The 27,304-nt window shown below is 39.6% G+C and overlaps 1 protein-coding gene and 1 pseudogene across 3 annotated transcripts; both read right to left on the bottom strand.

The window, feature by feature from the left end:
- Nucleotides 1-7,569: 7,569 nt before the first annotated feature.
- Nucleotides 7,570-11,897, bottom strand: LOC111333690 (cyclic GMP-AMP synthase-like receptor 3 pseudogene; annotated as a pseudogene). Its single transcript, XR_015996059.1, has 2 exons — nt 11,839-11,897; nt 7,570-9,461 (listed from the first exon to the last, which is right to left on the bottom strand). The product of XR_015996059.1 is annotated as a cyclic GMP-AMP synthase-like receptor 3 pseudogene (transcript).
- Nucleotides 11,898-12,950: 1,053 nt separating this feature from the next.
- Nucleotides 12,951-18,173, bottom strand: LOC111333692 (cyclic GMP-AMP synthase-like receptor 3). Of its 2 annotated transcripts, none has more exons than XM_022939328.2 (2): nt 17,998-18,173; nt 12,951-15,015 (listed from the first exon to the last, which is right to left on the bottom strand). In XM_022939328.2, the coding sequence occupies exon 2, from the start codon at nt 15,010-15,012 to the stop codon at nt 13,990-13,992; it is 1,023 nt and encodes a 340-aa protein (XP_022795063.2). In that variant the 5' UTR covers nt 15,013-15,015; nt 17,998-18,173; the 3' UTR covers nt 12,951-13,989. The 2 variants fall into 2 exon arrangements, with proteins under 2 accessions (XP_022795063.2, XP_088606924.1); XM_088750798.1 differs by lacking the exon at nt 17,998-18,173 and adding an exon at nt 16,165-16,283.
- Nucleotides 18,174-27,304: the final 9,131 nt, after the last annotated feature.

Here is a 27,304-nt window from a genome sequence, read left to right on the forward strand (position 1 = left end):
CTAGGAGCAAACTGTGGATACTCTTTGAAATCTTCAGAGAATAGCTTATGGCTCTCCGTTTACACTCTGGCGACAAATATTTCAGAGACTTTTTCATGCCCGCTCGAGCACAATGCTTTTGTTCCTCGGATGCAGACTCATGCATAAGCATATTCAGCTTCTAAGGCGATATTTGCAGAATGCTTGTCTCTAAAAAAAAGTTTTTTAGATTAAAATGAGAGGATCCGAAGTTTAATCGTGAATTTAGCCGCGAAGAATCAATTGCGCGCCACGGAGAATCAATTGCGCGCCACGGAGAACTAGTTTCGTTATGAGAATGTAAACTAATTTTAAGTTACTTTCTCGTAACGAATATTTCGCACCCAAAATTCCGATAGGGACATCACGAGTGGAAAGCAAATTGACTGATGGACAGGAGAAAATCACATATAGTAAGATCATTATTTATTACACGAAAGAAAACCCTAGAACGATAAAATTTGGTAGGTTTCTTGCTAAATTTCTAGCAAATTTAACCTTGGAACATAACAAACGGCCTTGGAAGATTTCTTTCGGGGCTTCCCTTTTTGTTGTTCTCGTTCAAACGCGGCTTGAAATGATAAATTTTGTCCGCCTTCTTAAAATATACAGTATCTCAGAGGTCATGGGTTGAAATCCCTTACCGGCCTTATTTTCACCACTACATATTGAGTAACTTCTGCTATAATCGATCAAGTGTTTCCGTTCAGAGCTCACGAAACAGGCTGACATTCCCGAGTACTCATGATTCCCCAGTTTCCAAACCTTTTGTGAAAATTTTCTTATAATGAAATGTAGATGATTCAAATCATTAGTGCATCTTTTCCGTTTGCAAAGAAGAAGAGAAAATTTTGTGCACCCAGAGAGTTGCTCTGAAAAGTAAACATTCGTTTTGGATGGAAAGCTGTTTTTGAATGTTCCGTTTGTCTCGTTGCGAAAAAGTATTTGATTGTTTTTTTTTTTCAGAGTAGCGAACGAGTACATTACGTGCATCCCACTTTGCTGGTAGAAGCTTTATTGTGTTAGGATCATTGTAACAATTCTACAATATGTAAATTAACTCAACTTCTAAAAGTCAGATTACTTGAAGTCATTACTTCCATTACTGACTTTAAAATGCATGCAAAGCCTCCCCTTTTTATCACAAAATTCTATAAGTCTCAGATTTAGTTCATATTACAATCAGTTCTCAATGTCCCAGAATTTGTGATGGATTTAGAATAAAAAGCGTCTTGCGTGTTTCTCAAAGCTGCAGGGCAGAAATAAAAACTAATAAACAGATATAAATTTTTTATAACATTGAAAATAACAAGCTATTTCACTTTTACATTTCCAAAGCAAGAGTTATTGTTTGTTAAAGCAGCTGTAGCATCAGTATCAGTACTACCAGTTGTTTAAGAAAATCGTGCGATCTTGTATGCCAAACAAACAGAAGAAATGACGACCTTAAAAAATTGTGTTATTGCAATCAATCCTGGCGTTAGAATTGCAATTTTTGATAGCTACACGGCAAGTGTACCCCCAAGTTCAAAATATGGATTCATCTTGGTGGGATCTGTGTTTAAATCGTTCCCTACGGAAGGCCTTCATGTTTGTTCTATCGCCTGCTAAAGAACTCCAGTCTGCCAAAGTTTAAATTACAACCTTGTTGAAAATATGTGCGAGCTTAGTACAGAGATGAACAAAGGCCGACCTGAAAACTTTCAGCGAAGGGAAATGTTTGTCTATGCTGAGAAACTCCCTGATCGAGGTAGATGGAAACTATCTTGCATGCATATGTTAATGGATTTTTTTGGATATGAATTTCTATTCAAACACCTGAATCACTAAGAAACGAACCTTAACAGTCATATGTTATAACAAAAACTGGTTCAATTAGTAAACTGAGACTTTTTTCATAGATTCACCCTAGATCAACACACAGACTAAGTTCCTTTTTCTTTATTCAATTTTACTGCCTGATTGTATGAGATGCAAAAACATAGCTCTGGAAAAAATAAATTCCTCGGGCCCTCGTCAGCTACATAGCTAATGAGCATTAAAAAACAAAACAAGGGCTTTACCAAAAACTGTAATGGAGCGAGTCGTCAATGTTTCACTGATGTTAACTTTAACCCTTTTCTATCGATCTAAGCATACATTGGTCAAATAAGACCCATATCTGTTGTTATTTGTTTCTTGTTGAAATTGAGAGACAACATTATGTAAGTGTGTACATTGCAAGGCTGTTTGATGTGACACTTATTGCAGCCTAAAACACCCACAATGATTCCCGATTTCCATTGCAGTGAACCGTTCATATAACAACAAATCCCAAAAATCCAGCATTCTGCTCCAAGAGCAACACTGAAAAAGTGACGATCTTTCAAGATCAAAACTTGCTCAAGAAATCAAACGTTTGTATTCAAAACACACCTCAGAGCCAGATCTTGCTGTTTGGCTGGAAGATGCCTTCTCACTTTATCCGCTAGCCCTTTTTCCTCCTTTCGACGAAAGCTAGTGTCGCAAACACAACCTTTGCCTCGTTTATGACCGAAAAGAATTCTGGAAAATTCCACCACAACTCGAGAAGGCAACACCTCACATTTCCATTTTAACAAATTATTAGAATCGTGTTGGGCCACCCAGTCCTACCAGCAAAATATCACATGGATCGAGACTTCTGCCACTCAAAACTGGCCCAAAAGCCTTGGTAGGTCCTGGTAGCCATCCACAGATGGGCCAGAGACACGACTTCACTTGTGAACTCACCAAGCTTGCATGAAACCATTTTGGCGGTCCAGTCTACATGAAACCACCTCTCACCTCTGAATTCTTTCAGAGGCTTGCCTCTACCCACATTCCAGCTAAATGATGCTGTCCTGAGGGCTTCTGTAGGGGGAAAAAGGCTCGAAAAACACTTATAAACGCGAGAAAACGAATCGATTTGAACGCATCCAAACACAAGGGGTCTAGGTCACGTGACCCCAAAGTCTGAGCCCACGGTGTCTCAAAACTGCAAATATTGTAGGGGATAATTCATATAAAGACAAACAAAGTGAACTTACGTTTTGTAGGGCCAAATTATAAGGTTTTTTGCCGGACAGTAAAGAGTTAAGCTAAATAATGAAAACAACTAAAATCACTTGACTAAGGTATTTGACACCCTTAGAGACAGCTATGGCGAGTCTCGACTTAACCCAATGGTTAGGGTTGGGGTTGCAGAAATCCATTGACCTTTTTCCAGTATTTTGATGTTAGGGTTACAGTTTAGGGTTAGGGTTACAGTTTTAGGGTTAGGGTTACAGTTTAGGGTTAGGGTTACAGTTGGGCTAGGGTTTGAGGAACTACAAGTCAAGTGACAAGCATTCTCATTGCTCTCTAGGATCCCGGGGCAAGTATCCAGAATGGCACTGGTCTTGCTGAGCCCAAAACATTTTGGACTAACCTGATAATTTAAAAACTTTTACTCGTAGTTTGTGCTCTAATCCCAAATTGAGCTCTTCAAGTCAGTTGACAACTACCCTTCCCTTCTAAATCCCTATTCTTTATTAAGATTCACACAAAGCTTTCTAGTTTTAGTGATATCATAACTAGTTAACAGCTTGCATAGTTAGAGAGATGAAAATTACAATATAGTGACCAAATTAAAATTTTATTAATCTCCAGAAACGAAAGGTTCTTTAGCCACAGTACTAGGAGAGTCTTGTAAGGACATAAAGACAATAGAGGTTCTGACATTAGCGCAACATACTGGATTTGGCCTGAGGGGTTAACTGCTAGTTTCCTAGGATACTGCGACATGTCAGTAGTTGGACATACGTATCGAATTCATTCAAGTTTTAAGTCCTTTTTCATTCATATGCTGATTTTAAGAATGACATTACCATTATTGCTTGGCAATCAATTGATCAGGATGGACAAAAATCCTTCAGTCATGGTTTGACAGTACGCTCAAGGGAGGAGTTAGGCTGACCTACGACGAGGAAGCTAATGGACTTACCATTTCAGGACATGTGACGTCTTTTGGCTGCGGACGTGCACCAGAGTCTGGGGCCTTGATCTTCATTAAAGGTTACCGAAAAAAAAATGTATACCCAAGAACTTCGTGGAAAATCGTCGTGTTCGAGCATTTTTTGCGGTGAACGGTGAGGACTCATAATTATTTATCTGAATGCATAAACCGATTTTCAAATATAGCATACATGAAGGTGCAAATTAGAACTTCACGGCGCCTGCCAGGAAGAATTAAAAAGCATGTAAGTATTTTCATTGATGAAGTTTTCTTAACAATTTCAAATATTGTATTTTTCCGTATTTTTTTTTTAACAAATAACACAAAACAAAACAAAGCAACAAAATTCTCAATTAAAAAAGAAAGATAAAAAGGGACGTCAATGGTACGTCGTATTTTCCATTTCCACTAGCTTGTAATAAACACTTTTCCGAGGAAAACTTTTCAAGTATTAAATTACCAGTAATTTAAATAAAAGGGGCTCACTTTCAGGTGGGGTCATATGCTATTAATAACACACCGACGGGAATGTATCCGTTCAGTGCAGAAGCAGGAGACGCCATTACAGATGAGTACCGCATGGGTCAAAACTGTAAGAGATATTTTCCTTTGTTATATGCAATAAATGTATGTTAGGAAATGTTTCACTAAACTAAGGATTTGAGGAAAATTTCCTACGAAAAACCTAAGCGAGGCGATATTTATTCTGAAGGTGATTTTAAGACCTTCTATCAACGTCAAGATCAGTTGACACATCATGTTTGAAGAGTGCTATTTAAGTGAAGAATGACAGCCCTGTTTCTATCGTACTCTAAATCATTGACAGACCCCCCTCTCCCAATCCAATACTGGCTAACAGTTCATGCAATCACGGTACAGCATTTTTTCGGGGGGAAGGGAGCGAAATTTTTAACTTAGCGAGGGCAAAAGAAATAAAATTGAGGTAATAGGGGGTTGTAAAGATCAATGTGTCAACAATTCTGTCTCCAATTTTAGGTGGAATTATGATTCGTTGGTAATTTTTCCTCGGATCCCATAGCTGTTTCAATCATAGCCGGTTTTTCTTTCTAACACGTGCTCGATAAATCATCTCGATCGTCCGAAAGACAAAATTTACAAACTAGTAAAATTAATGAACTAAAAAAGCTGAGAGTTTTCTCTTCCGTTCGCCACAGCCCACGAGTTTGATGGAAAATTTACAAGATGCGACAACTTAGAGACAGAAATTTCTGGAGAAATCAACAGAGCTTACGGTATGCAACAGTCGTTCTAAGAAGACAACCGATGGCAGAGAAGGCTGGAATTTCTACCGGTACCTCGTGCGGGACACCAACATACAAGATGAAGAATATATATGTATACTTTTAGAGAACCTCCATTGTATCATGATCGCTGAAGTTCAAAACGTGTCGCATCTATATGGTCTCTTGCGCTACTGCAGCGGAATTGCATATGTTGAAAGTTTGAACTATTTCAGTTAGGGCACTTTCGACCAGATTCGTTAAACCGAAAAAAGAAAAGTTACAACAATGCCGAATCAGAATAAAGGAAAATTTTGCTAGGGACTAGGCAAAATCACTGACATAAAGGAAATACAGTTATGTGTCATAAGTTGCCATATTCGCGAGATTTCTGAAAGACTTCAATTTGTTGCAACAGTTTTTAGTTTTGTGAATCACGAGAATTCCTCGCTTTTCAGCGAATTCCGTTGCGTGAAAAAATATTAGTGAAAAATATGATGTTAGCGTGACGGGGAACTCTTGGAATGACTTGGATGCGCGGTGGGAGCTCCACGAGTAAGGCACTCACAACGCAAAAATGTGATGGGCTATCGGCCGGAAATCTGTCAACAAGCAATCATATGTGTCAATGCTTGTCAATGCTTGTCAATGCATCAGATATGGCTGACGACTTGCAGAAATGTTTATTGCAGTTTCTGACAATTCGTTTCCTGACTGAGGCGCTAGAAGCTCTCATCGATGGCAAAGAAGTTCTCGCAGTTTTGCCAACCAACTTCGGAAAGAGCGCTACCTAGCAAATGTTTTGTTTCGCAAGAATTTCGAAAATGTGTGTGGAGGGTTGTTTACCATTTACAATAAAATTCGGAAATTTCCCGTTGGGATGTTCCATTGAAGAATGGTGTGTTCCATTTAAATGAGGCCTTATTCTTCTGCAGGCCCCGCTCTGTTGCTTCATCCTAGCGTAAAATATCTCCCGCGAAAATTCAAAATGTGCTAGTTATCTGCGTATGTTCACGAGAAGTCTTACATCTGTATCAGTTCCCATCGCTCCAAAATTTTAACGACACTGCTTCACCGTGGTCGCTTACACTTGCCGAGGGCCTAGTTGAAACGGAAGAAATGGTAGCTGGGAACAAAGAGTTTCAAAAATTCTTGCAAATTTATACAGACACCTTACAGAGCGACGAGACATAATTTTTACACAAGAGCCCCAGGTACAAATTCTGTAAAAAAAAAAAAGTGTACGCTACGAATTCTACTTACTATTAAAACATGAGCCGCAATCATGATGAAGTAAATTTTGTAAATCCGAAGCTGGAAAACGGCGTTGAACACTCATACACCTGAACGCACGCCATTTTGACTGACGCAAAAATACGAGAGGGGTCTGGCAGCGAAAACGACAGTGAAAGGCTTGGAACTGGTGAAAAACATAGGGATGGAACAAGTCAGGGAACTAAACGAAGTTGACATTCCAGCCGTTCAATTCTCGGAAAAGTACAAAGATTGCATGGATGCTATCATTGAAGACAAGTTACAAGCACCCACACGGCAAAAGTACAGTCATTCCGCGTTTGTTCCTTAACCGGCCTTCCATTCCTAATTATCTTCTAAGGAATTTTTTTGTTGGATTCATCCTTACATTTTATAGATTTCCAGTTTATCGTGCGTCTCGAAATTTGAAATGGTTTAATTTTCTGAGATCACCTGTGTGTTGCGATGACATGAAGATTGACTTGTAATCAAGATAAGGAATCTCATTGATTACACCGAATTGAGATAAAAATTGAGGCCTGAAAAGACTGAAAATTGCTGGGCCATGCAAGGTCATAACCCTGAGCTTATTCGGTAGTCCCTACTTTTCGAAGGCCTCACTCATAGAGCTCCCGCAGCGCATCGACGTCACTGCACTGAGAGCTTCTCGCGGACTTTGCGGAAAAAAGAGGGTCTTATATATGCACGATCCTTCGCAGTAAAGCACTATTTGAGCAATAGTGAAAATCAGACCTGAAATCAGACCTTTTCAGGTCTGATTTTCACTATTGCTCAAATAGTGCTTTACTGCGAAGGATCGTGCATATATACGTTTCATAACCGCAGTTCACACATATGTTTCATATGTTTGTTGTTGTTTAAAAGAGGGTCTGTTGGTAATATATTAGTTTTGGGTCTGGTTAGTAGAAGATGACAACTGAGGCAGCTCTGGATAACTTTCCACCTATAATTCCGAAATGCGCCATATGGGGAAATCAATTTCAGTTTAATTTAATATCAAAACTTTTCGCTAGCGATGATGTGCAGAAGATTTCTCAAATGTGCAATACTTTGACCTTTTATTGTTTGCTTCGAGGTACTACATAAGATAATAAACATCTCACAATAATTTCAGGATGGCATGTGAAAAACAAAGCTTTTACATGCATATTTATCTCAATATGTGTGTTCAGTACATCATAAAAACTTACAGGACAATTGTTTTTCTTTGAAGAGGGGACATTTTACCGTTTTTACCAGAAAATCTGAAGAGATACAGTAACTAGCACCGGGAAATATCGAGTCAAGATCGACGGAATTATAATTTTATCATCACTCACCCATTTCGACGATAAATGTGGCTTCGCCTCCCATCAGAGGCAATAGTCAGCAAAAGGGAACTCGATATGCAGCTCAAATATTGCTATCACATCCCCTGTGTTTTGCAGATATTTTACTTTGGCTTAACAATGAATTTAGGGATCCAAACTCCATGGATGAAATTTCTGTACAAAAAATCAGAGTGCTCTGAATGTCTGCCGGACATTTTAATAATGACCATTATTAATTCCTTGTTTGCTATCAAGGAAGGTCTCACAACGTGAAGAAATGTTTCTGGTCACCTGGTTTGTTGGTCAACACGTAATTTGTCAAACACATTTTAGCTTTCAGCGTCCACTTGCCCTGTAAATAACTACAACTTCTAGAGTATTGCGTTCATACTACTCAGTAGTCATAGTTGAAGATTATAACGATGTGGTAAGTCAGCCACGAATCAAATCTCTATGAAAAATGATTCTTTTCGGTTTATAGCTGGCCCTTTACCGAACAAATTTGGAGTTGGAATTGAGTGAAATGGTACTATCGTTGATAGCGCGAAAAAGACAGTCAGAGTTGTCGAAGCTATTCAAGAATTTTGTTTAGCCTTTCGTCGCTTTCCAGAATCCTTCGCAAACGATTTGCCATCTTTTCGACAACACCTCTCTTGAAATCGTCCAAAAGGTTTGCACCAGTTACCCAGTAGTGAGGAAGATTTCTCATTTGCATATAAATTTGCAATGCCCCTAGAAAATTAAGGAAATGCTTCCCCAACGCGTCTTTACTCACCCAATCTAGGTCTCCATTCTTAAGGTAATGTAAAAAGGCCGTTTTCAAGTAATAGGAATCCAGTGGTAAAGATGTCTGCGGTCTTTTCACCATGGTCTTCATAATTCGGAGGAACTCGTGCCTGCAGCCATGGTCTTCTCTGTCCATGAACTCCAAGGCTTCCTTCTCCTTCAACGAAAATGACTGCCTCCAAAGGCGCGCCTTGTAAGGGAAAAATCGTTTGCCTTTCAGAGGCTTGGGCACATAGTAGCAATTGGAAACTTGGAAGCAAGGAACGAGATCAACTGATAAAAATTTCTCAGCTGATTCTTCTGTTAAAAAGTCCAACTGGACAGCTGGTCCGTGGTTACGTACAACAAGACGAAATTCAGATTTATAGTTCAGACGTATATAATTCACTGCTCGGTGAACGAGACTGAACCAATAATTTCGAATGCGGTCGGGGCTAATATACCCTTTAGGCAGGGCATACTTTCCTAACACAGGGCATTCTCTTTCCACAAGGCGGACATAACCGGGCACTTCGGATTTGGAAACCTCAATTTTTGAAGTTGGCGTTCCCATTACCACCATGATATCTACTTCATCAGCATATTTGGTCTTCAGCCTCTCGTAAAAACTGCCAGTATACTCCAGTTTTTTTATCTGAAGCTTGGAATTCTCTCGACAGTGCACCATGATCAGGTTTTCAATATAATCTTTGACCAATTTTTTGGTGCGAGCCGTGTCTTCCTCAGAAATCTTGACGTACCTTTCGAAGAAATCGCGAAGTTTCTTCGTCAGAGCTGATTTATCTTCTTTTCCCGTCTCATTCTGTGCCATTGTCTGATGCATCAGTGATGAAAACGCTATCAATTATTTAAAAGGGATCAGCATTTAGTGTTCATCATTTGCGCGAGCTGAGTTATCCTACATAGAAAGTTATTACAGAACCCGAATATGAAGCTTTTCTTTTTTTCCTCCAGTCCTGTCTTCCTTTGTTATGTACTTTATTTTAGTTAAGACATTATCAGTTCTTTTCCGCAATGAAACGTTTTCATACACAAGCGTGTATCTTTTGTCTGTTCTCACTTATCATCCAAAAGCAATATAAATGTACGAAAATGTAGATCAAGTTGAAGCAACCATGTCACGCTTTCTAGATCACCGTTTCTAAAATCCTACATTGCAAATCTTATTCGTCGATAATCAGCTTAGAGAGAGTGACGGATTTCATAACAGTGTAAACACTGTCCACCGATCTCACTCGGGAAAAACTGCAAGGGCATGACTCTCTTAATTATTATGTTGAAAAAGAATTGGTTTGAGATTTTACGGTACTTGTGATAAAAGTGATACGGTCAGCTAGGAAAAAAAGTGTACGAGACTTTACTGGTTTGAACTGTTAAAGTTTTGAGTTATCACTCTAGGTGAAGTCGTAAGTATAATGTGGATATATCAACATAGTTGAAATGGTAGATTAGCCACCGTAAAGATTACAAAAGCTGATGTTTCGAGCGTTAGCCCTTCGTCGGAGAGAATACAGGAATTGTGGGTTGTGTGTGGCAGAAAATGGAGCTACGTTATTGGTGGGAACATGGCAACGAGAAAAACACGAAAAAATCAGTGGAGTGAAAAGCGTTCGTTGATACCCGTGGGATTTAGACTGCCGGTTTGAAACATGAGCTTTTGTTCAAGAGTTTTACGGCTTTCCGTGCTAGTAAGTGTAAGGAAAGACCGCAGATTGCCATCTGTTGCTCAAAATGATTAGGTAAATTAAAATGTCTAGCGACTGGTTTCGATGTGTCCCTGTCATTCCTTTCCACGTCGCGAAGGTGTTCTCGGAATCGGTCATCTAGTCTTCGGCCTGCTTCGCCGATGTATATCTTTTTGCAATAAGTGCAAGTTATGCAATAGATTACATTGGCGGAGGTGCACGTAAAGTGATCGGTGATCTTAATGGATCGTTTGGGTCCCGATATTTTCTCAGTGTTGTGAATGAAAGAACTTGGATATATCAACAAAGTTGAAGTGGTAAATTGGCCACCGTAACGATTAGAAAAGCTGACGTTTCGAGCGTTAGCCCTTCGTCGGAGCGAAGTTCATCGAAAAAAATCCCACAAAAGTCGGTTTGTCGAGCCACCAATCCAGCGAGAATTTCAAATTAACCTATTCTTACCCGTTGTTGGTAGGAAACGTTTGTTAGTTTTGCTGTGCAACTCGTTGTGAAGCGATGACCGTGTCGATCGCCAAGAATTAAACTGATATCAGTGCAACAGGGGAAAGATTCCGTGACATCGCCTCCCAAAAAATTATTGCAGAGTGGCACTTGGCTGATTTTTCGACATGCATAATAATGATGCAAAACCGTTTCTGAATTTACCTCGCTGACTACAACCGTTTCAGTAAAAAAAACAGAGGAAAAAAAAAACATTATTAAAGATTTTGATCTCTCTTTCGCGTTCTAAATTCTACACTATAGGTGCATTCGAATATTTTGGTTGCTTGTTTCGGCTTCCGTTGTCGAAACTGTCGGCAAACTCGAACGAATTTAAATAATAGAAAACGACAATACAAATGCTATACAAAACTAAACCTGACGAAGGTTCACTGACCTAGTTAAAACTGAGGAAGTAGGCTTTTTCACCTTGCCGATAGCAAAGGGAACCTAGAGTTTGTCCATTGCTGATGATCGAAGAATACGATAAAAACGACTTTGACATCATGATCAATTGATTAAAATTACAATCGCGTGAGTTCGCGAGCGAATGCCCATCAATAAACTACCAATTCAACGTGATTCCCAAATTTCGCTTTTTTCTTTCTTTTGAATGTTTTTTTTAACTAAACAAAATCGAATTCCACCCCAATACGAGAATCCAAACTTCTAACCAAAGGTGATAATCAACTACGGCTACCCTTTCATTTCTGTCGAAAGGCAGTTAATTCGATACGCTATTCAAAACTTTTACGGCGGCATAAGAATGTATCTGTGCTTCAATGATAGATTAATTGATATTATATTAGTAATTGCAGGTTCTAGATTCTTTGAACAGTAAGTTATGAAGGGTGGCATGATGCTCCTTCTGACCACAATAATATTTCTGCTTCGCGATAACCATGGCGCTGCAAAATTATGAGACACTCTAAAGTAAGCCTGTTTCACTAAATCAGCTCGACAAAGACTCTAAATTTGCGTCGCCCCTTGACAGGGCCGATATGAAAGTGTAATGATCCATAGCTTACCTGGTCTTTTGTTGCGATGCACATTGTAAAATATACACCGTGAGCAAATGGAGGGCTTAGAAAATTATATGCAAATCAAACAGTACTTCCGGTTTTCTCAGAAAGATGTTACGAAAATTGGTAACGGAGAACGAAGAACGAAGAACGAGGAACGGGGAATGGGGAACGGCGAACGGGGAACGGGTGTACAGCGGTAACCTACCTGAGAATTCAAAATGGCGGAGTAAACGATGTTTACAAACACTCATTTTATCGCTAGGTCGCCGCTTGCAGCGAAATTAGACGACTCGCTTTTATTTAACTATTGCCCAGGCGAAGCCACGAAGCCTAGTATTCCGAGGCGAGAATTCGAAGTCAACGTTTCTGCAATGGCTGTCACTATTTGTTCTGACGTCTCTCTTTGTTTTTCCTTCCTGAAATCTGCATCTTTTGGCAGAGTTTGGGTATGTTGGTTGTTTGCATTGCCCAACAGCATTTTTTACAGATAAGTAGCAAGGAGGTAATATCTTAGATTAACAGAAATGAGCTAGGAAACGTAATGACCAGCCTAGTTATTAAAATTACTATATGCAGATATCTGCTTACCTTACCGCAAAATAACATCAGGAACATATCTTTGTATCGACCCATAAACTTCCATGTAAACAACAGAAAATTCAAACATTGACAGAACTTTTAATAACATTTAATTTAACATTTAATTTTCGAAAGGCCCTCAAAAAAGCTTTGAATACATGCTAAAATATGAAAAAATATGAAATATGAATTTTAAGATACTCACCTCTCCGAGGATTTGATTTCTATGCAACCTGCAATGTGTGCCAGACAAAAACTAAATTTATGAGGCACTCAACATTTCAAAGTAAATCCTTCAATGAAACCTACACTTACCGTCCATGCTCTTTGCTCTGACGATCGCGTTCGAAGAGCACGTGCTCAAAACTAGTTGCCAGACCCTTTTAGTTCCCTTTACTCCGCCATTTTGAATTCTCAGGCGGGTTACCGCTGTACGCCCGTTCTCGGTTCGCCGTTCCCCGTTACTATTTTGAGTAACATCCTTGATTATCGGGAAAATGATTTTTTTAAATTAAATTAACTACAAGCACGGTATATTGCGATAGTAAGGTATTTTAATTGACGTGGGAAACAACATGCTCAGACTTTAAGCTAATGCTTGAAAATCTGCTTTCTCTACACAAGTCCTGCTAAGCATCAGCGATTCAGTAACAGAGGAAGAAATTAGTCTGAGTCAATGGACGGGCCTAAAGAAGTGCAAGGCAAGCCGTGGAATCCCCTGCATCGCACTTTTTTTCAGACCTAGAGTAAAATATTGCTTCCTCGTTACAGATAAGCCATTTTAAAAGAACGTTCAATGGGTCTGTTATGAAGAATATTTTGAGGTAGCTTCATGAAATGTAGTTGCATGTTCGAAAGCCGTTTTGTTGTCGTCTTGAGTAGCTATGCAGAGAAACACGGGCTCTTTCGTGTCACGTTTGTTGGTAACATGACTTTTTTTGAATATTATGACTTATTTTCACTCCAATACAGAAGCAGTATCTTAAAGGAAAATACAGTACTTATAAAAGGCTTCTATTCAATACATACAACAATGCTATTATTTATATTGCGTTACCTTTCTTAAAACACTACCACGCATTCATCACAATACTACGGTTTACGTTGCGTTACTTTCATAAAACTAGTTTATTACGCTATTTATATATGATGTTACTAATAAGATCATCACACTTTTTAATGCACTTTACATTACTTATTGACGTTACTTACTCTAATTCCTACATTACTATATTACGTGGCGTAAAAAAAAAAAAAAAAAACAGAAAAAAAAACCAAAAAACAAAAAAAACAAAACAAAAACAATACACATTTACAGCAAAAACATTACAATGCTTTCTCTCAAATGTGAATAGAAGCAAGCTTGGTCAAAAATCACTATACATCTTAATAGAGCAAGTTTCTCCCTGACACTTCGAATGTTCCTTTTTTAGCAGCAAATTTGATCTCCACTAAGGGATTTGCTCTTGCGTTTATATTAAGCTCTTTCCTAAAATGACCATCCCGTTAAATTTCTCTAGAATGGTAGATAGCAGTGATAGCAAGAAAAAGACAGACATGACAGAATCCCGAAGGCTATTCAAGTATCTTGTTCAGCCTTACTTCGCTGTTCAGGATCCTTCTCAAACGATTAGCCATCTGCTTGACAACATCTTCTTTAAAATCATCCAAAAGGTTAATACCATCCAACCAATAGTTGGGAAGATTTCTGCTCTCCATACGAATCTGTAATTCCATAAGAAATCCAAAGAAATTTTTCCCCAATGCGTCTTCACTTACCCAATCCAGGTCTCCCCTATCGTTGTAGTGCATAAAGGCGGCCTTCAAGTGGTATGAATCTAAAGGTAAAGATGTCACCGGCTTCTTCACTACGGTCTTCACGATTCGAAGTAGCTCGTGCCTACAGCCGCCTTGGCCATTAGGATCTTTGTCCATGGACGCAAGGATTTGCTTCTCCTTTGGTGAAAATGTCTTTCTCCAAAGAAGTTCGTTTCGAGACAAATATCGTTTCCCTTTGAAAGGCTTTGGCACATACCAGCTATCCCCGACATGGAAGCTAGGGACGAGATCAACTGATAATAGCATCTCTTCAGATCCTTTCCTGATTATGTCGACCTGGACTGCTGGTCCGTGACTACGCACAACCAGACGAACCTCAGAGTGTGGTGGCTGCGGCTCAATCTTATTCACCGCTCGGCGCACATAGCTTTGGAACCAACTGTTTCTAAGCTTCTTGGCTTTAATGTAGCCTTTTGGACTCATATACTTGCTGAACATAGGAGCATCTCTTGCTTTAAGATGGACGTACCCGGGCACTTGCGATTGGACAACCTCGATCCCAGAACCTGGTGTTTTCAGTACAACCATGATGTCGGCCTCATCAGCATTTTCAGTCTTCAAACCTTCGTAAAAGCTACCGGTATACTCTAGTTTTTGTATCTCAATATTGGAATTCTCTGTAATGTACGCTATGATCTGGCCTTCAATGTAATCTTTGACCAACCTCCTGGCGCGTCTCGTGGTTTCCTCAGAAATCTTTACATATTTTGCGGAGAAAACATGAAGTTTCCTTGTTAAAGATGAGGCGTCTAGTGCCATAATCTGATGTAAAAATGATATTTGCGTAAACTGAATATCAAAGATGAAAATAAGAAAGATATTGATGGCTTCTAAGAAAAGGCTTCTAAGAATACTTCTGTTTAAGAAGTAATACAGAACACAATTTACTGTAGTGAAACTTTTCCTTCTCTCCTCCATTCTTTTCTTTCTTAATTTAATTTGTGTCAGGTATCAGCAGTTACGTCCATTTTCAAACATCGTGTATAGGGTCTCTACTTTTTAGGGCCACAAACGTGGCGTTTAAATGAGCTTAGAATTTCTGAACCTTTCTGAAGCCATTTCCGAAAGTCTCTCTCCAAAATAGGAACATTTTCGTGGAAAAAGTGCAATTACAATAACGAACAGCCAAGAACGCAATTTATGCTAGAAGTAAATCTCCCTCTCCTCTTATTAAGCATTAGGATACTGTCACTAAGTACTGAGCTAAAACTGTCAGCACATTCGAGCTACGAAAGAAAAATTTCATCTATGAACAAAATGGATTGGTAAAGCGTTTCGTAATCCTCAAGAACATTGCTAACGCGTGTCAAAGGAAAGCCGAGACATTGTCGAGTGTTGATGGAACACGAAATCAACGACTTCCATATCCTTTGATTGTAAATAATATGTATTCATTGACCGAGAAAGAGGGCCGGGCGGGAAAAAATTTGGAAAAAGACTCGATAGAAATTATGCAAATCAAACAGGAGAGACTTCGGCGTTCTCAGAAAGGCAAGTGGCTCTCGGAAAACTAATTAATGGCCCATTTCATCCGAGATCCTTTGCAGTCGTTTGTTTTTGTTTTGGAATCGCGCTATTGTTAAATGGCGAACTCTGATAGTCATTCACAAACACTATTAAAAAGACAAACAAAGATTTGGTGAAGAACACAGTAAACAAATTTGCAGCTAAATACTTGAGACTGAAAAATCATAAATCGAGTCTGTGTATAAAACTCGTACACAGCTTACTTGATGTTGAAGGAAATTGTTCGGCTCCAACACGAAATAAAATATAAACAAATAACCAATATTGGCCAAAACTGATTTACTTTACGCATTTCAATTATAGAATAATCACTTCTACAAATGAGATCGCTTACATACATATCTCAGGATCTCAAGTAAAAATCAGTCAAATAATTATTCTTACCTCGAAAAAATCTCCCCGGAGTCTCTAGTTCCATCGTAGGAACATTAGTATAACATTTCTGAAAAAGCACTGTCTGTAGTATTACCGAAACCCATGGTTGCTTTCCTTGCCCTCCATAAATCATACAGAGACTCTCGAAGTCGAATAACCTTTGCCTATTCTTTTCGAATAGGTTTGCTGAACATGCGGAAACCCTTTTGTTTACGAGTCGTGTGCACCAAATTTAGGATTCGGTAGAAACCCCTTCATCGAATCATGATACAATGTCTCGTTTTCGAATCTTGAAATATTCTAGTTACGTAGTATCTTTTCATGATTTTAATATTTTGTGTCCTTGAAAGTATAAATATGCCGTGGAGCTTGTATTTAGCGGTCACTCAGAAGGAAAAGGCTGATTGAACGATTACTACATAGCTTTCTGTCCATTGATTTGTACGATGCAATTTTTCTTCCTTGATAAAGCCATGGCGGAACAAAATTACAACACAGTTAACTCTATCCTACACAGCCGTTTAGTTAAGAGCTTTATAGGCAGACACGCTGGAAACTCCTTTACGTTTTCGACCTTTCAAAAGTCATGAATCATTCATGTTTGAATCTGCATATGTACAAATATTTGCGGAGTAGGAGAAAAAATCGCAAATGTTCGTACATGAGCTGATTCAAACTCAAACATTCATAACGTTTGAAAGGTGGAAAACATGCAGGGGTTTTTGTGTGTGTTTGCCTATAAAGGTCTAAACGGCTGTGTAGGATATAGAGTTGTCAATCAGGTCCCACATCCCAAAACTTAACGTCTAAATGAAACTTATTTACGGCCAGTGGCCGATAGCGATTTATGGTGGTCAGAATAGGCTAAAATTCGCCTTTTCATATATGTTGAAGGGGAAATTCTAACTTTCTTGGTAGAACAGAAAGGTTTTTTAAGCAATCTGATATGAATTTCGTGGCCTAAACATGTGAATCAAATATTTTACAATGTTACAAAATGTGTCTATTTTCAATTTTCGAGACTTTTCGACGGATTGGGGAAATAATCATGGCCCCTACTGCAGTCAGAAAATTATTTCGAATTAAACCAAATCTAATTTAGCTCTCTCCTAAGTAAAGTCTTTCTGTTGACAGAGTTTCAGGCAAAATTATTTTTGACGCGAAATTTACCGGGTGGAAATAAGAGAGACGGCCTCGTTAAAAAATAACAATATCTCGTGATAAACCTTATCTTTAGAACAGCGAAAATATAAATCTACCACCAAGGGGGATAACCCACGGCCCGGTGGATTCGAGAGGAAATTATGCAAATGAGATAGTACCGACTTCTTGTTTTCTCAGAAAAGCAGGTGGTTCTCAGAAAACTAAGTTTGTTTTTATGATAATGAAAACCTTGGTCCTGACGCTTCGGAGTGACTTGCATATTTACCAGTTCATAAACACAGTTTCTCTTACTTGGCTCTAATTATGACAACGTGCCTGTTCAGTAATCACTTGAAAAGGCCGGTTCATATTCTTGTGTATTTTCATCTCGCCTTATTGTTGTTTATGAAGGGAAAGCAGCGGACCTAGCAGTTTATCGGAATCAAACATAGCCACGCAATAAAGGGCTTTATGTAAATAGAGACAGATTAAGAGAAAATAATCAAAGAAGCAAGCTTCGGAGGCATGTATACATCACTACTTACAAAGCGCTTCGCAGCATCGACTGAGCACGCACACATAGAGGGCTTCCATTTAAGACATTGGAGATCTCAGCGGATCTCCCACAAGTGAGACTTGTTGTGCATTCAAGTATATGACTTATCAATACTGACACAGGGTAAAAGAACAGAAACTTACCCAGTATGTTGATTAAATAACACAAGAAAAGATGCTTTCTGTCGTACTTATTCCTGTAGAGGATTTGTTGTTCTGTAATAGCCGTTGAAGTCTTTCCAAGCAAATGAATCAAGACTTTAGAGGTTAAATGCCGCCTCCTATGTCTAAACTACGGCGTGTTCAGTCTAAAGGACGAGTGAAAGCGTAACGGACTTAAATAACTGGATGTGACGTAATGCGTGACCAGTCGGGGAATCCCCTGCACCATACTGTTGTTTTCGATCCATGTTAAAATGATGCCATTAATGTAGCGAGAATTTCGACAAAAAAGGTTGAATCCGCTGTCTTGTTTCACAAACCTTTTCAAAGAAAGCTCAATGGATCCCTTTCGTAGAATATCTCAAGGTAAAAGCCTTAAAAGTGCATGTTAATCAATGAGATTTGGTGAAGATGCAGAGGCCCATTTGTTTTCGTGTCGTGTGCACTAAAAATAGAAATCGGTAAAAAACCCTTCATCTTATATGTACCGTTTTGTTTTCGAATTTTCGAATCTTCTTGTAAAGACGTATCCCTTCACGATCTTGATGTTTCATGTCATCGGAATGCATGATATCTACCAGTCTCAGGACATGATATTTATTTACTTTTTCATGAGTGAAAAAGAGTCAATCTTTAGAGGACTTTACATTTGAACATAATATATATGATCATTTGTGGTTAATGTATTGTACTCATGTTATCACAAAATAAAAAAATATGGCAAAAGTTGCCAGCAAAAATGTCGCATTTTTTTACATTTTTGACTAAAACGTGTGTACTAATCTTCAATGAGACTTTTTTGATTGAAAAATAAATTGTATGAAAGTAACTGTTTGTGGCATACACGTGGATGCAAATCAGCTCTTCAGAATTGCATGAGGGCAGAAACTTTTTTATTTTTTTGCTTTGTCTGTAGGAGCGTAAACAGCCTACAAATTCGGGAAAACCCCTCACAATTTGATAAAAGGTGTTATGCCGTCATGAAACCATTATCTTTCAGAATAACAAAATAAAAGCTATGGACATTTTGCCCTTTAAGAGTTAAAGAAAACGCGGTTTCTAGGTGGACTAAGGAAACTGTTAGACTTTCCGGTATTGATACTAAGGTGTTCACGGCACATAGCACTAGGTCGGCGTCTGTTTCCAAAGCTAATGAAAAGACGTCCCTGTCCATGAAATCATGGCGAAGGCAGGCTGGAAGTCTGCAGAGACCTTCCGTAAATCAAACTTTAACTTGCAGGTAAGTCTCGTTTAATTTTCCAAACATAAATTACAGAGTTTAAAAATATTATAAGCCTAAATATAAATGATGATGATATAAAATTACAAATTAGTTTTCTTATCTCATTCCTGAAAGGGCCAAATTCGGTCATTAATCTTAGCTTATCAGGAAATGCATAGGCGTACGGGCACCTTTGGACTAAGGGGGGGGAGGGGGGTGGTGACTTCCTTACCCGAAAACAATACGCAATTCCCGCAAAGGTAAGGGTTCAAATCGGGATGGAAACACAGACGTTCACCATTTTCCTATCGAATGAAACTGCTATCATTGGAAAAATAGCTCAATTGAAAGTTTGCTTACATAATTCTATGAACAGTCTCAATGTTATCTAATATGTATTAAAAGAAAAAGTTCTTCCTTCCATGGCGTTGTCCGAAAATGTCAATCATCCTGTCCATACCGTTGGCAATGACTTGATTTCCATAGGCGCGCTCAATACAGACGATAGCGAGGCTATTGAGTCTATGCTGCCCCGTGGTGTTACGAAGGTAAGTCTTCAACCGCCGGAGTCCGCTGAACGAACGTTCCGCTGAGCATGATGTCGCGGGAATGACTGAAAACGTCGACAAGTAGGCATTCTTGGCTTCATTCTTCCTCCGGTTGGTGATCTTTTCATTGATTACCTTGCACACACGGGTGAAATCACATTGGCTTACTTGAAGAGCAAACAGTCGATACTCTTTGAAATGCTCGGAGAATAGTTACACTCTGACGCCAAATTTTGCTCCACCTTCAGCCAGAGATTTTTTCATGCTCGATCGAGCAAAAAGCTTTGTTTCTCTGATACGGACTCTGATGCACATTCAGCTTTTGAGGGCATCTTTGCAAGATGCTATTTTCTAAATAAGCTGTTTTTAGATTAATTGAATAAGAGGTTCCGACCTTTAATCGTGAAGTTGGCCACTAAGGATCAATTGTGCGCCACGGAGAGCTAATTTGTTATGAAATTGTAAGCTGATTTTAGTTACTTTCTCGTAATGAATATGTCGCGTCTAAATTCCGATAGGGACATTGCGAGTGGAAAGCAAATTGATTAATGGACGGGAGAAATTCGCATGTAGTACAGATCGTTATTTATTGCACGAAAGAAAACCTTAGAGCGATAAATTTGGTAGTTTCCTTGCTAAATTTTAGCAAACATAACCTTGGAAAATATCAAACGGCCGTGGAAGATTTCTCTCGGGGCTTCCTTCTTTTGTTGTTGTTGTTCTTCAAAGGCAGCCTAAAATGATAAATTTTGTCCGCCATCTTGAAGGTAACGGGGATTTTTTTACCTAAGGGGACATGGCTGGATAATGGAGAAGCAAGGGATTTTTTATTTGTACCCGTTAGGGTAGAGTAATTTTTGTCTAGTGGTTCCCAGTCTCCACTTGCCGAAGGTCAGAATAGCGACGAGAAATAATAATACTAGATGCGACTATTTTGCGAGATAGGGTACTTTTGGGAATTATTTACAATCCGGCGAAAACCGTAAACAATGTTAAAGTTAAAAGAACACAATAACCTGTACGAATTTGCTGTAAAAAGGGATAACCCTACTTAGGCACCAGAATTAAACGACTTTCGGTATATATATATGCAGACCGGCGGAATGATAACGTTTATGCATATATTTTTCGTTTTGGTTTACATCTGAAAACGAATAAACGTTTTTGACATTCCCGTATTCGAGACTAAATGGTTGGTTCTTCTTGGAACATCAGACTTCATAAATCATGTGTTATGGTTGCCTTGGTAACTGGGTGAGGTTTGGCTCTTTTTGTTTTACTTTGTTCTTTAATCTGGGTAAGTTTTATTTTGTTTTTTGTAAATGGAAAGGTATAGTATAAATAGGAAGTGCATCCATAACTTGATATATAAGTCAGAGGATTTTGGTGTGTCACGATAACATTTACCTGATTCCCCCCATAAGGCTTTGTAATATACCTATGATCACCCCCTTCCCCCACCCCTACCCCCTAACTCATTGGCAGTTAATTTGCAGACAAGGTTTTATATTTTCTCATCTATACTCCTCTGTTGCCGACCAATGATGTCCACTCCGTAACGTTCCCTCCAAAAACCATGTGATCCCCTCCTACCCCCTAAAGGCCTCAGGTAAGTAATTTTGTATAATTGTTGGTGTGTTTGTTTCTGACAGTACGTTTCTGGGAAGGTGCAAGTAACCACCAAGAAACTGATGGCAAACGAGAACGGAATTGACTTGACAACTATTACAAAGCACTTCTTACATACCCGCAAAACCTCTTGGAACAAGCACTATGCACGTATAACCGGTCAATAAATAAACGTCATTGATGACATTTTGTGCATTATTACCTATAACTTTGTGAGACTTATCCAGGGGGGTACTCCCAAGTAAGTCCTTATAGATTATGTTGCCATGATCTTTGGCATTTGATTTGATTTCTGCTCTTTTCAAAATCAGCCTCCTTGGAGCGGCCGCTGGCCATCGCAACTGTTGCAACGCTATACCAAAGACTGCTTGCGCGAGGAAACGAAGGAATTGTAACGTTGTGTTTACGTCGAGTAAAATTAAAATTCTCGTTTCATTTGGTTTTATCAATTTTGGTCCATTCGAACCGGATACAAATCAGCCGCTAACGATGAGAAATCAAGAATCGTGGCACTTGGTCGACGAAGGTGTGATATCACCGCTTCACAGCAGCCTTGAAGTGACTCCTGAAGATTCGGTAAGGAGAGTGAGCCAGGTTAATCCTGGTCATTCGAAAGCGCTTTCTCGCTGTAGTTCTTCGTCGTCCTCGTCAAAGAGAAGAAGAGACGCTAAAATAAAGGCCTCCATCGCAAGCCTTCAAGCAAAACAACTTGCCGAACGAGTTAAGAGAGACAATGAAGTACGTGAACAGGAGTTTCAAGAAGAAATGGCTGAAAGGGAATTAGAGTGGAAACTTGAATGTCAGAAACGAGAGCTCTACCTATTACGAAGGAAAAGAGAAGACGAAATGGCTGTGATTTCCGCTCAAAATCAAGCTTAAGTGGCACACCTTGAGCATGAAATACTGGGTCAAGAATTTAACGAAGGAAAGGCCTCTAATGATGAAATCTTCAAGGTCAGTAAATCTTCGCCATCTTTGAAACATGATGTAGTGCCCAGTCCTAAAGCAACCTCTGAGGTTGAACGCAAAGATAGTCCCAGTACTGAAGTTGAACCCGGGATTACTAAGGGATACGTTTTCCAAGAACTCACAGAAGATGTTTACACGGAGTCATCTCTGGATAGAAAAGTTGTCTCATATGAATGCTCTCCATTGCGTGCAATTTCCAAGCCCTTGCCAGTAAAGGATCTAGAGTTCCATGCAATAGCCTCACTTTAGGCTCTACTCAGGTACCAGTTGCCCAACCAAGTGAATCAGAGTAATGGCCGCATAAAGCGTGCCTTTACGAAATGTAAATGTGGCGTAAAGCTGTGTAAAGTAGACCTTTACGGCAGCTTTATGATAACATTACGCCAACTTAAATATGTTTTTTCATGCTGTGTATGTTAACCGTCAGTACTGCCGTGCACTCGCCTCAACGGGGATTATACAGTCCTGAAAGAATATACTCGTCTCAAACTGCAGCTACCCCTGTTAGTCTAGCCTTGAGGCCTCCATCTTACAGAGATTTGTCTTCACCTGGTTATGTGACCGCGTCCCAGCCCAAACCTGGTTCATTTGATAATAGTAACACAGCTGCTCTTACAACAACCTCTGTTACTTGGTCATTTTAACGTGGGCCTAGTGAAGAAGTCCCTCTAACAGTTAGTTCCCTAGTGGGGGATAGCAGTGTTGTTCTGGCATCAACGCCTAGTGGTACAACTTAACCCAAACTCCTCACAAGTCAAACTTCACTGCCCCGGCAAACCACTCTCAGCCATCTTACGTAACACAATGGGCTCCAGCCAGCCGGAGCACATCAACCCCTTACTTTGGTGGACCTAGTAGTAATGACAGTCATTCACTACAAGTAGAAGAACCGGTGGATGCATTTATTCGGCTATATTGAGAGAAGGTCAAGACACAGCCTTTCAGGGGTCCTTTACTAGCTTACAAACAAATTCAAGTGTAGCTCTTCTGCGAGCTCAAGAACAGCAGCGATTACCACCGCTTGAGCTCTTCAAATTCACAGGAAAACCTATCGATTGACCCAAATTCATTGAGAGGTTTCGTGATCAAATTCACATCAAGACCACCCTCACAGACTCAGACAGAATGGCTTATTTATTCCAAAATCTCAACAAGGAAGCTAAGAAAGCAGTGGAAAGTCTAGGTGTTACAGGTTATAGTTACCCAACTACCCTTAAGACATTGAAGCATCTGTTTGGGAACCCCAACAGCGTGGCCACAGCTTATCTGAATGACATGCTTAGCAGTGCCTATGTACCCTCAAATGATAGGCAAACATTGTGGGACTACTATTACCAAGTGAATGGTGATGACGATGATGATAGTTTATTAACACTTCTGGCAGTTCAAAAACTGAATAAACAGAGTAAATTTTTACAAGGATATTAAAATGAATCTTACTAGATACCAATAATAAAGTCTATTTACAATAATAAGTCTTAAGAATTAGAATAATTGTAGTAAGTATTACAATAATAGTAAGTCTACGAATACCTAAAAGTAAAAAAGTCATTTGCTCTTTTTGTGCTTTTCATTGTTGTTGTGGCTTTGGTATTTCCTGATTTTAGCTGATAAGATATAGAACTTGTCATAGCTTGTGGAGCTAAGAGAGATATGGGGTGGTCTTCATTCCTAATTTCCGCCATCAACTTTTTACAAACGAATATCCTCCGATCTACCAGCAATGACAATTTTCCAGGTCTAGGGCTTCTTGATAACTAAAATTTGGGAATATTATTTTTAAGGCATGTACGACATGGTGTGTAAAAATGGGTCAGTCAGCTATTCTCCGAACCCCAGACTATCTCAGTAGGGCAACTATGAGGTTACCCATGAACCTCAGAGTAAGATGGTTTGAATGCATAGATGGACGCAGTGATAGATCCACCCTGGTAGAGTTTGAGAAGCGGTTACGCAAGCGAGTAGAAACACTGTTTAACCCCCTTGGAGACTTCATATGCGAAGACTGGAACAAGAAACAAAGGTACCCCCAAAGCCAAATCTTAAGTTAAATTCCCTCGCCACGACAACAGGAAGGTCTCCTGACGCCCCAAGAAACAGCAGCGACTTGTCAGATCCCAAGCAAGCCCAAACCCAATCATTGAACAAAGAGAAGGAGAAAGCCCCATCCAATGAAAAGGGGTGTGTCATCTGTTAGTACAAAAACCCTGTTGCCTTTTGTCCTGTCTTTAAGTCTAAGCACCTACAAGAAAGGCGAAAAATTGCAAGGGAGCATGGACTTTGTTTCAATTGTTTGAAAACGAACCACCAAGTGAAGAATTGTCCGAGTACAAAGCGTTGTCTTAAATAACGGTGCGGGCGTCCCCACCACACCCTTTTACACGAGGATCTTCTAGTAGAGTCGGTCCTGGTCTCACCAGCAACGAAAGTAGCTTTATCCAACCATTGGCTTCTCCAAAGGAAAATGCTGGTCACCCAGAACCGCCAAATTCGTTGTCCATCGTTCCGAACAACATCAACCAAGTCTGTTTTCAACCTCAACGGAAGGTTCTCCTTCAAGTGCTCTCAGTTCAAATTCATAGTTAACGGAACATGGCTCACACATATGCTGTCCTTGATCCTGGAAGTGACTCAACACTGATTAGGAAAGACTTAGCTGAACGCTTACAACCTGTTGGCGAGACATATCGCCTTAACATTAATACAGTTGGCAATGAAGCTACTACTCAGAACTTAGACACGGTAAGCTTTAGTCTTTCCTCTAAAAGAACAACCAGACCCAGTTATGGTGCATGGAGCTTGGGTCATCAAGAAACTCAACATTCCATCTTTCAAGTTTTCGAAGAAAAGGACCGTCGAGCAGTGGAATCACTTATCTGACATAGATCTTCTTGGACTTCAAGGTGGTGACGTGATGATTCTCATTGGAGTTGACATGGCTCACTTGTTGATTCACCTTGAAGTCCGCCAGGGGCGACGGGATGAGCCCATCGCAGTAAAGACCCCCCTTGGATGGACGCTGTTTAGAACTGTGAATAAAGGACACGGTCAAAAGATTAGTGCAAACTTTCTCGCATCAGATAGGGAGACTACATTGCAGTGTGAAATCAAACGATTTTGGGAGATCGACTCTTACGCAACCAAGCGGGTTCTCTCTGAGTCCACCTTGTCAGTTGAAGACAAAAGAGCGCTGGCCATCTTTGAAAGCAACACAGTCAAGGAGGAAGGCCACTAAAAAAGAGCACCGTTATGGAAATGTGACCCAGTCTTGCCTAACAATTATGCTATGGCAGTTTCAAGACTTCATTCCACGGAGAAGAAACTCAAGAAAAACCCAGAGCTAGCAGAGAAATATCAGAATGTCATCAACGATTATGTTATTAAAGGACACGCCCAAAGGATGACACCAGAAGAGGCCAAAGTGATAACCCCATGTGGTACTTACCACACCATGCAGGTTTAATCCGAGCAAGCCTGGAAAGGTCCGTGTGGTCTTTGACGCCGCATCAGAATTTGATGGTGTCTCCTTGAATAACAAGCTTCTGACTGGCTCTGACCTGTCGAACGATTTAATAGGGGTCCTTATGAGATTTCGAACTGGAAAGATCGGCGTAATTTCGGACATTGAACTAATGTTTCATCAAGTGAGAGTTTGTGAACAAGATAGAGACATATATGTGAACGATCCTTCGCAGTAAAGCACTATTTGAACAATAGTGAAAATCAGACCTGAAAAAAAAAAAATTTCAGGCCTGCACGGGATTCGAACCACTGACCTCTGCGATACTAGTGCAGCGCTCTACCAATTGAGCTAACAAGCCAACTGGGAGTAGGCCATCAAATTAATTCGACATAAACCCGTAGATGATAAATCAAACAAAAACAAACATATGAAACATATGTATGAACTGCGGTTATGAGACGTATATGTGAACGATCCTTCGCAGTAAAGCACTATTTGAGCAATAGTGAAAATCAGACCTGAAAAAAAAAAAAAAAAAAAAAAAAAAATTTCAGGCCTGCACGGGATTCGAACCACTGACCTCTGCAATACTAGTGCAGCGCTCTACCAATTGAGCTAACAAGCCAACTGGGAGCAGGCCATCAAACTAACTCGACATAAACCCGTAGATGATAAATCAAACAACAACAAACATATGAAACATATGTATGAACTGCGGTTATGAGACGTATATGTGAACGATCCTTCGCAGTAAAGCACTATTTGAGCAATAGTGAAAATCAGACCTGAAAAAAAAAAAAAAAAAAAAAATTTCAGGCCTGCACGGGATTCGAACCACTGACCTCTGCAATACTAGTGCAGCGCTCTACCAATTGAGCTAACAAGCCAACTGGGAGCAGGCCATCAAATTAACTCGACATAAACCCGTAGATGATAAATCAAACAACAACAAACATATGAAACATATGTATGAACTGCGGTTATGAGACGTATATGTGAACGATCCTTCGCAGTAAAGCACTATTTGAGCAATAGTGAAAATCAGACCTGAAAAAAAAAAAAAAAAAAAAAAATTTCAGGCCTGCACGGGATTCGAACCACTGACCTCTGCAATACTAGTGCAGCGCTCTACCAATTGAGCTAACAAGCCAACTGGGAGCAGGCCATCAAATTAACTCGACATAAACCCGTAGATGATAAATCAAACAACAACAAACATATGAAACATATGTATGAACTGCGGTTATGAGACGTATATGTGAACGATCCTTCGCAGTAAAGCACTATTTGAGCAATAGTGAAAATCAGACCTGAAAAAAAAAAAAAAAAAAAAAAAAATTTCAGGCCTGCACGGGATTCGAACCACTGACCTCTGCAATACTAGTGCAGCGCTCTATCAATTGAGCTAACAAGCCAACTGGGAGCAGGCCATCAAATTAATTCGACATAAACCCGTAG

The sequence above is a fragment of the Stylophora pistillata genome, chromosome 2, assembly GCF_964205215.1.
Source record: "Stylophora pistillata chromosome 2, jaStyPist1.2, whole genome shotgun sequence".
Lineage (NCBI taxonomy): Eukaryota > Metazoa > Cnidaria > Anthozoa > Scleractinia > Pocilloporidae > Stylophora > Stylophora pistillata.

Coding starts and splice junctions, on each gene's coding strand:
- LOC111333692 (XM_022939328.2), bottom strand. CDS start 15,012: ATGGCACTAGACGCCTCATCTTTAACAAGGAAACTTCATGTTTTCTCC.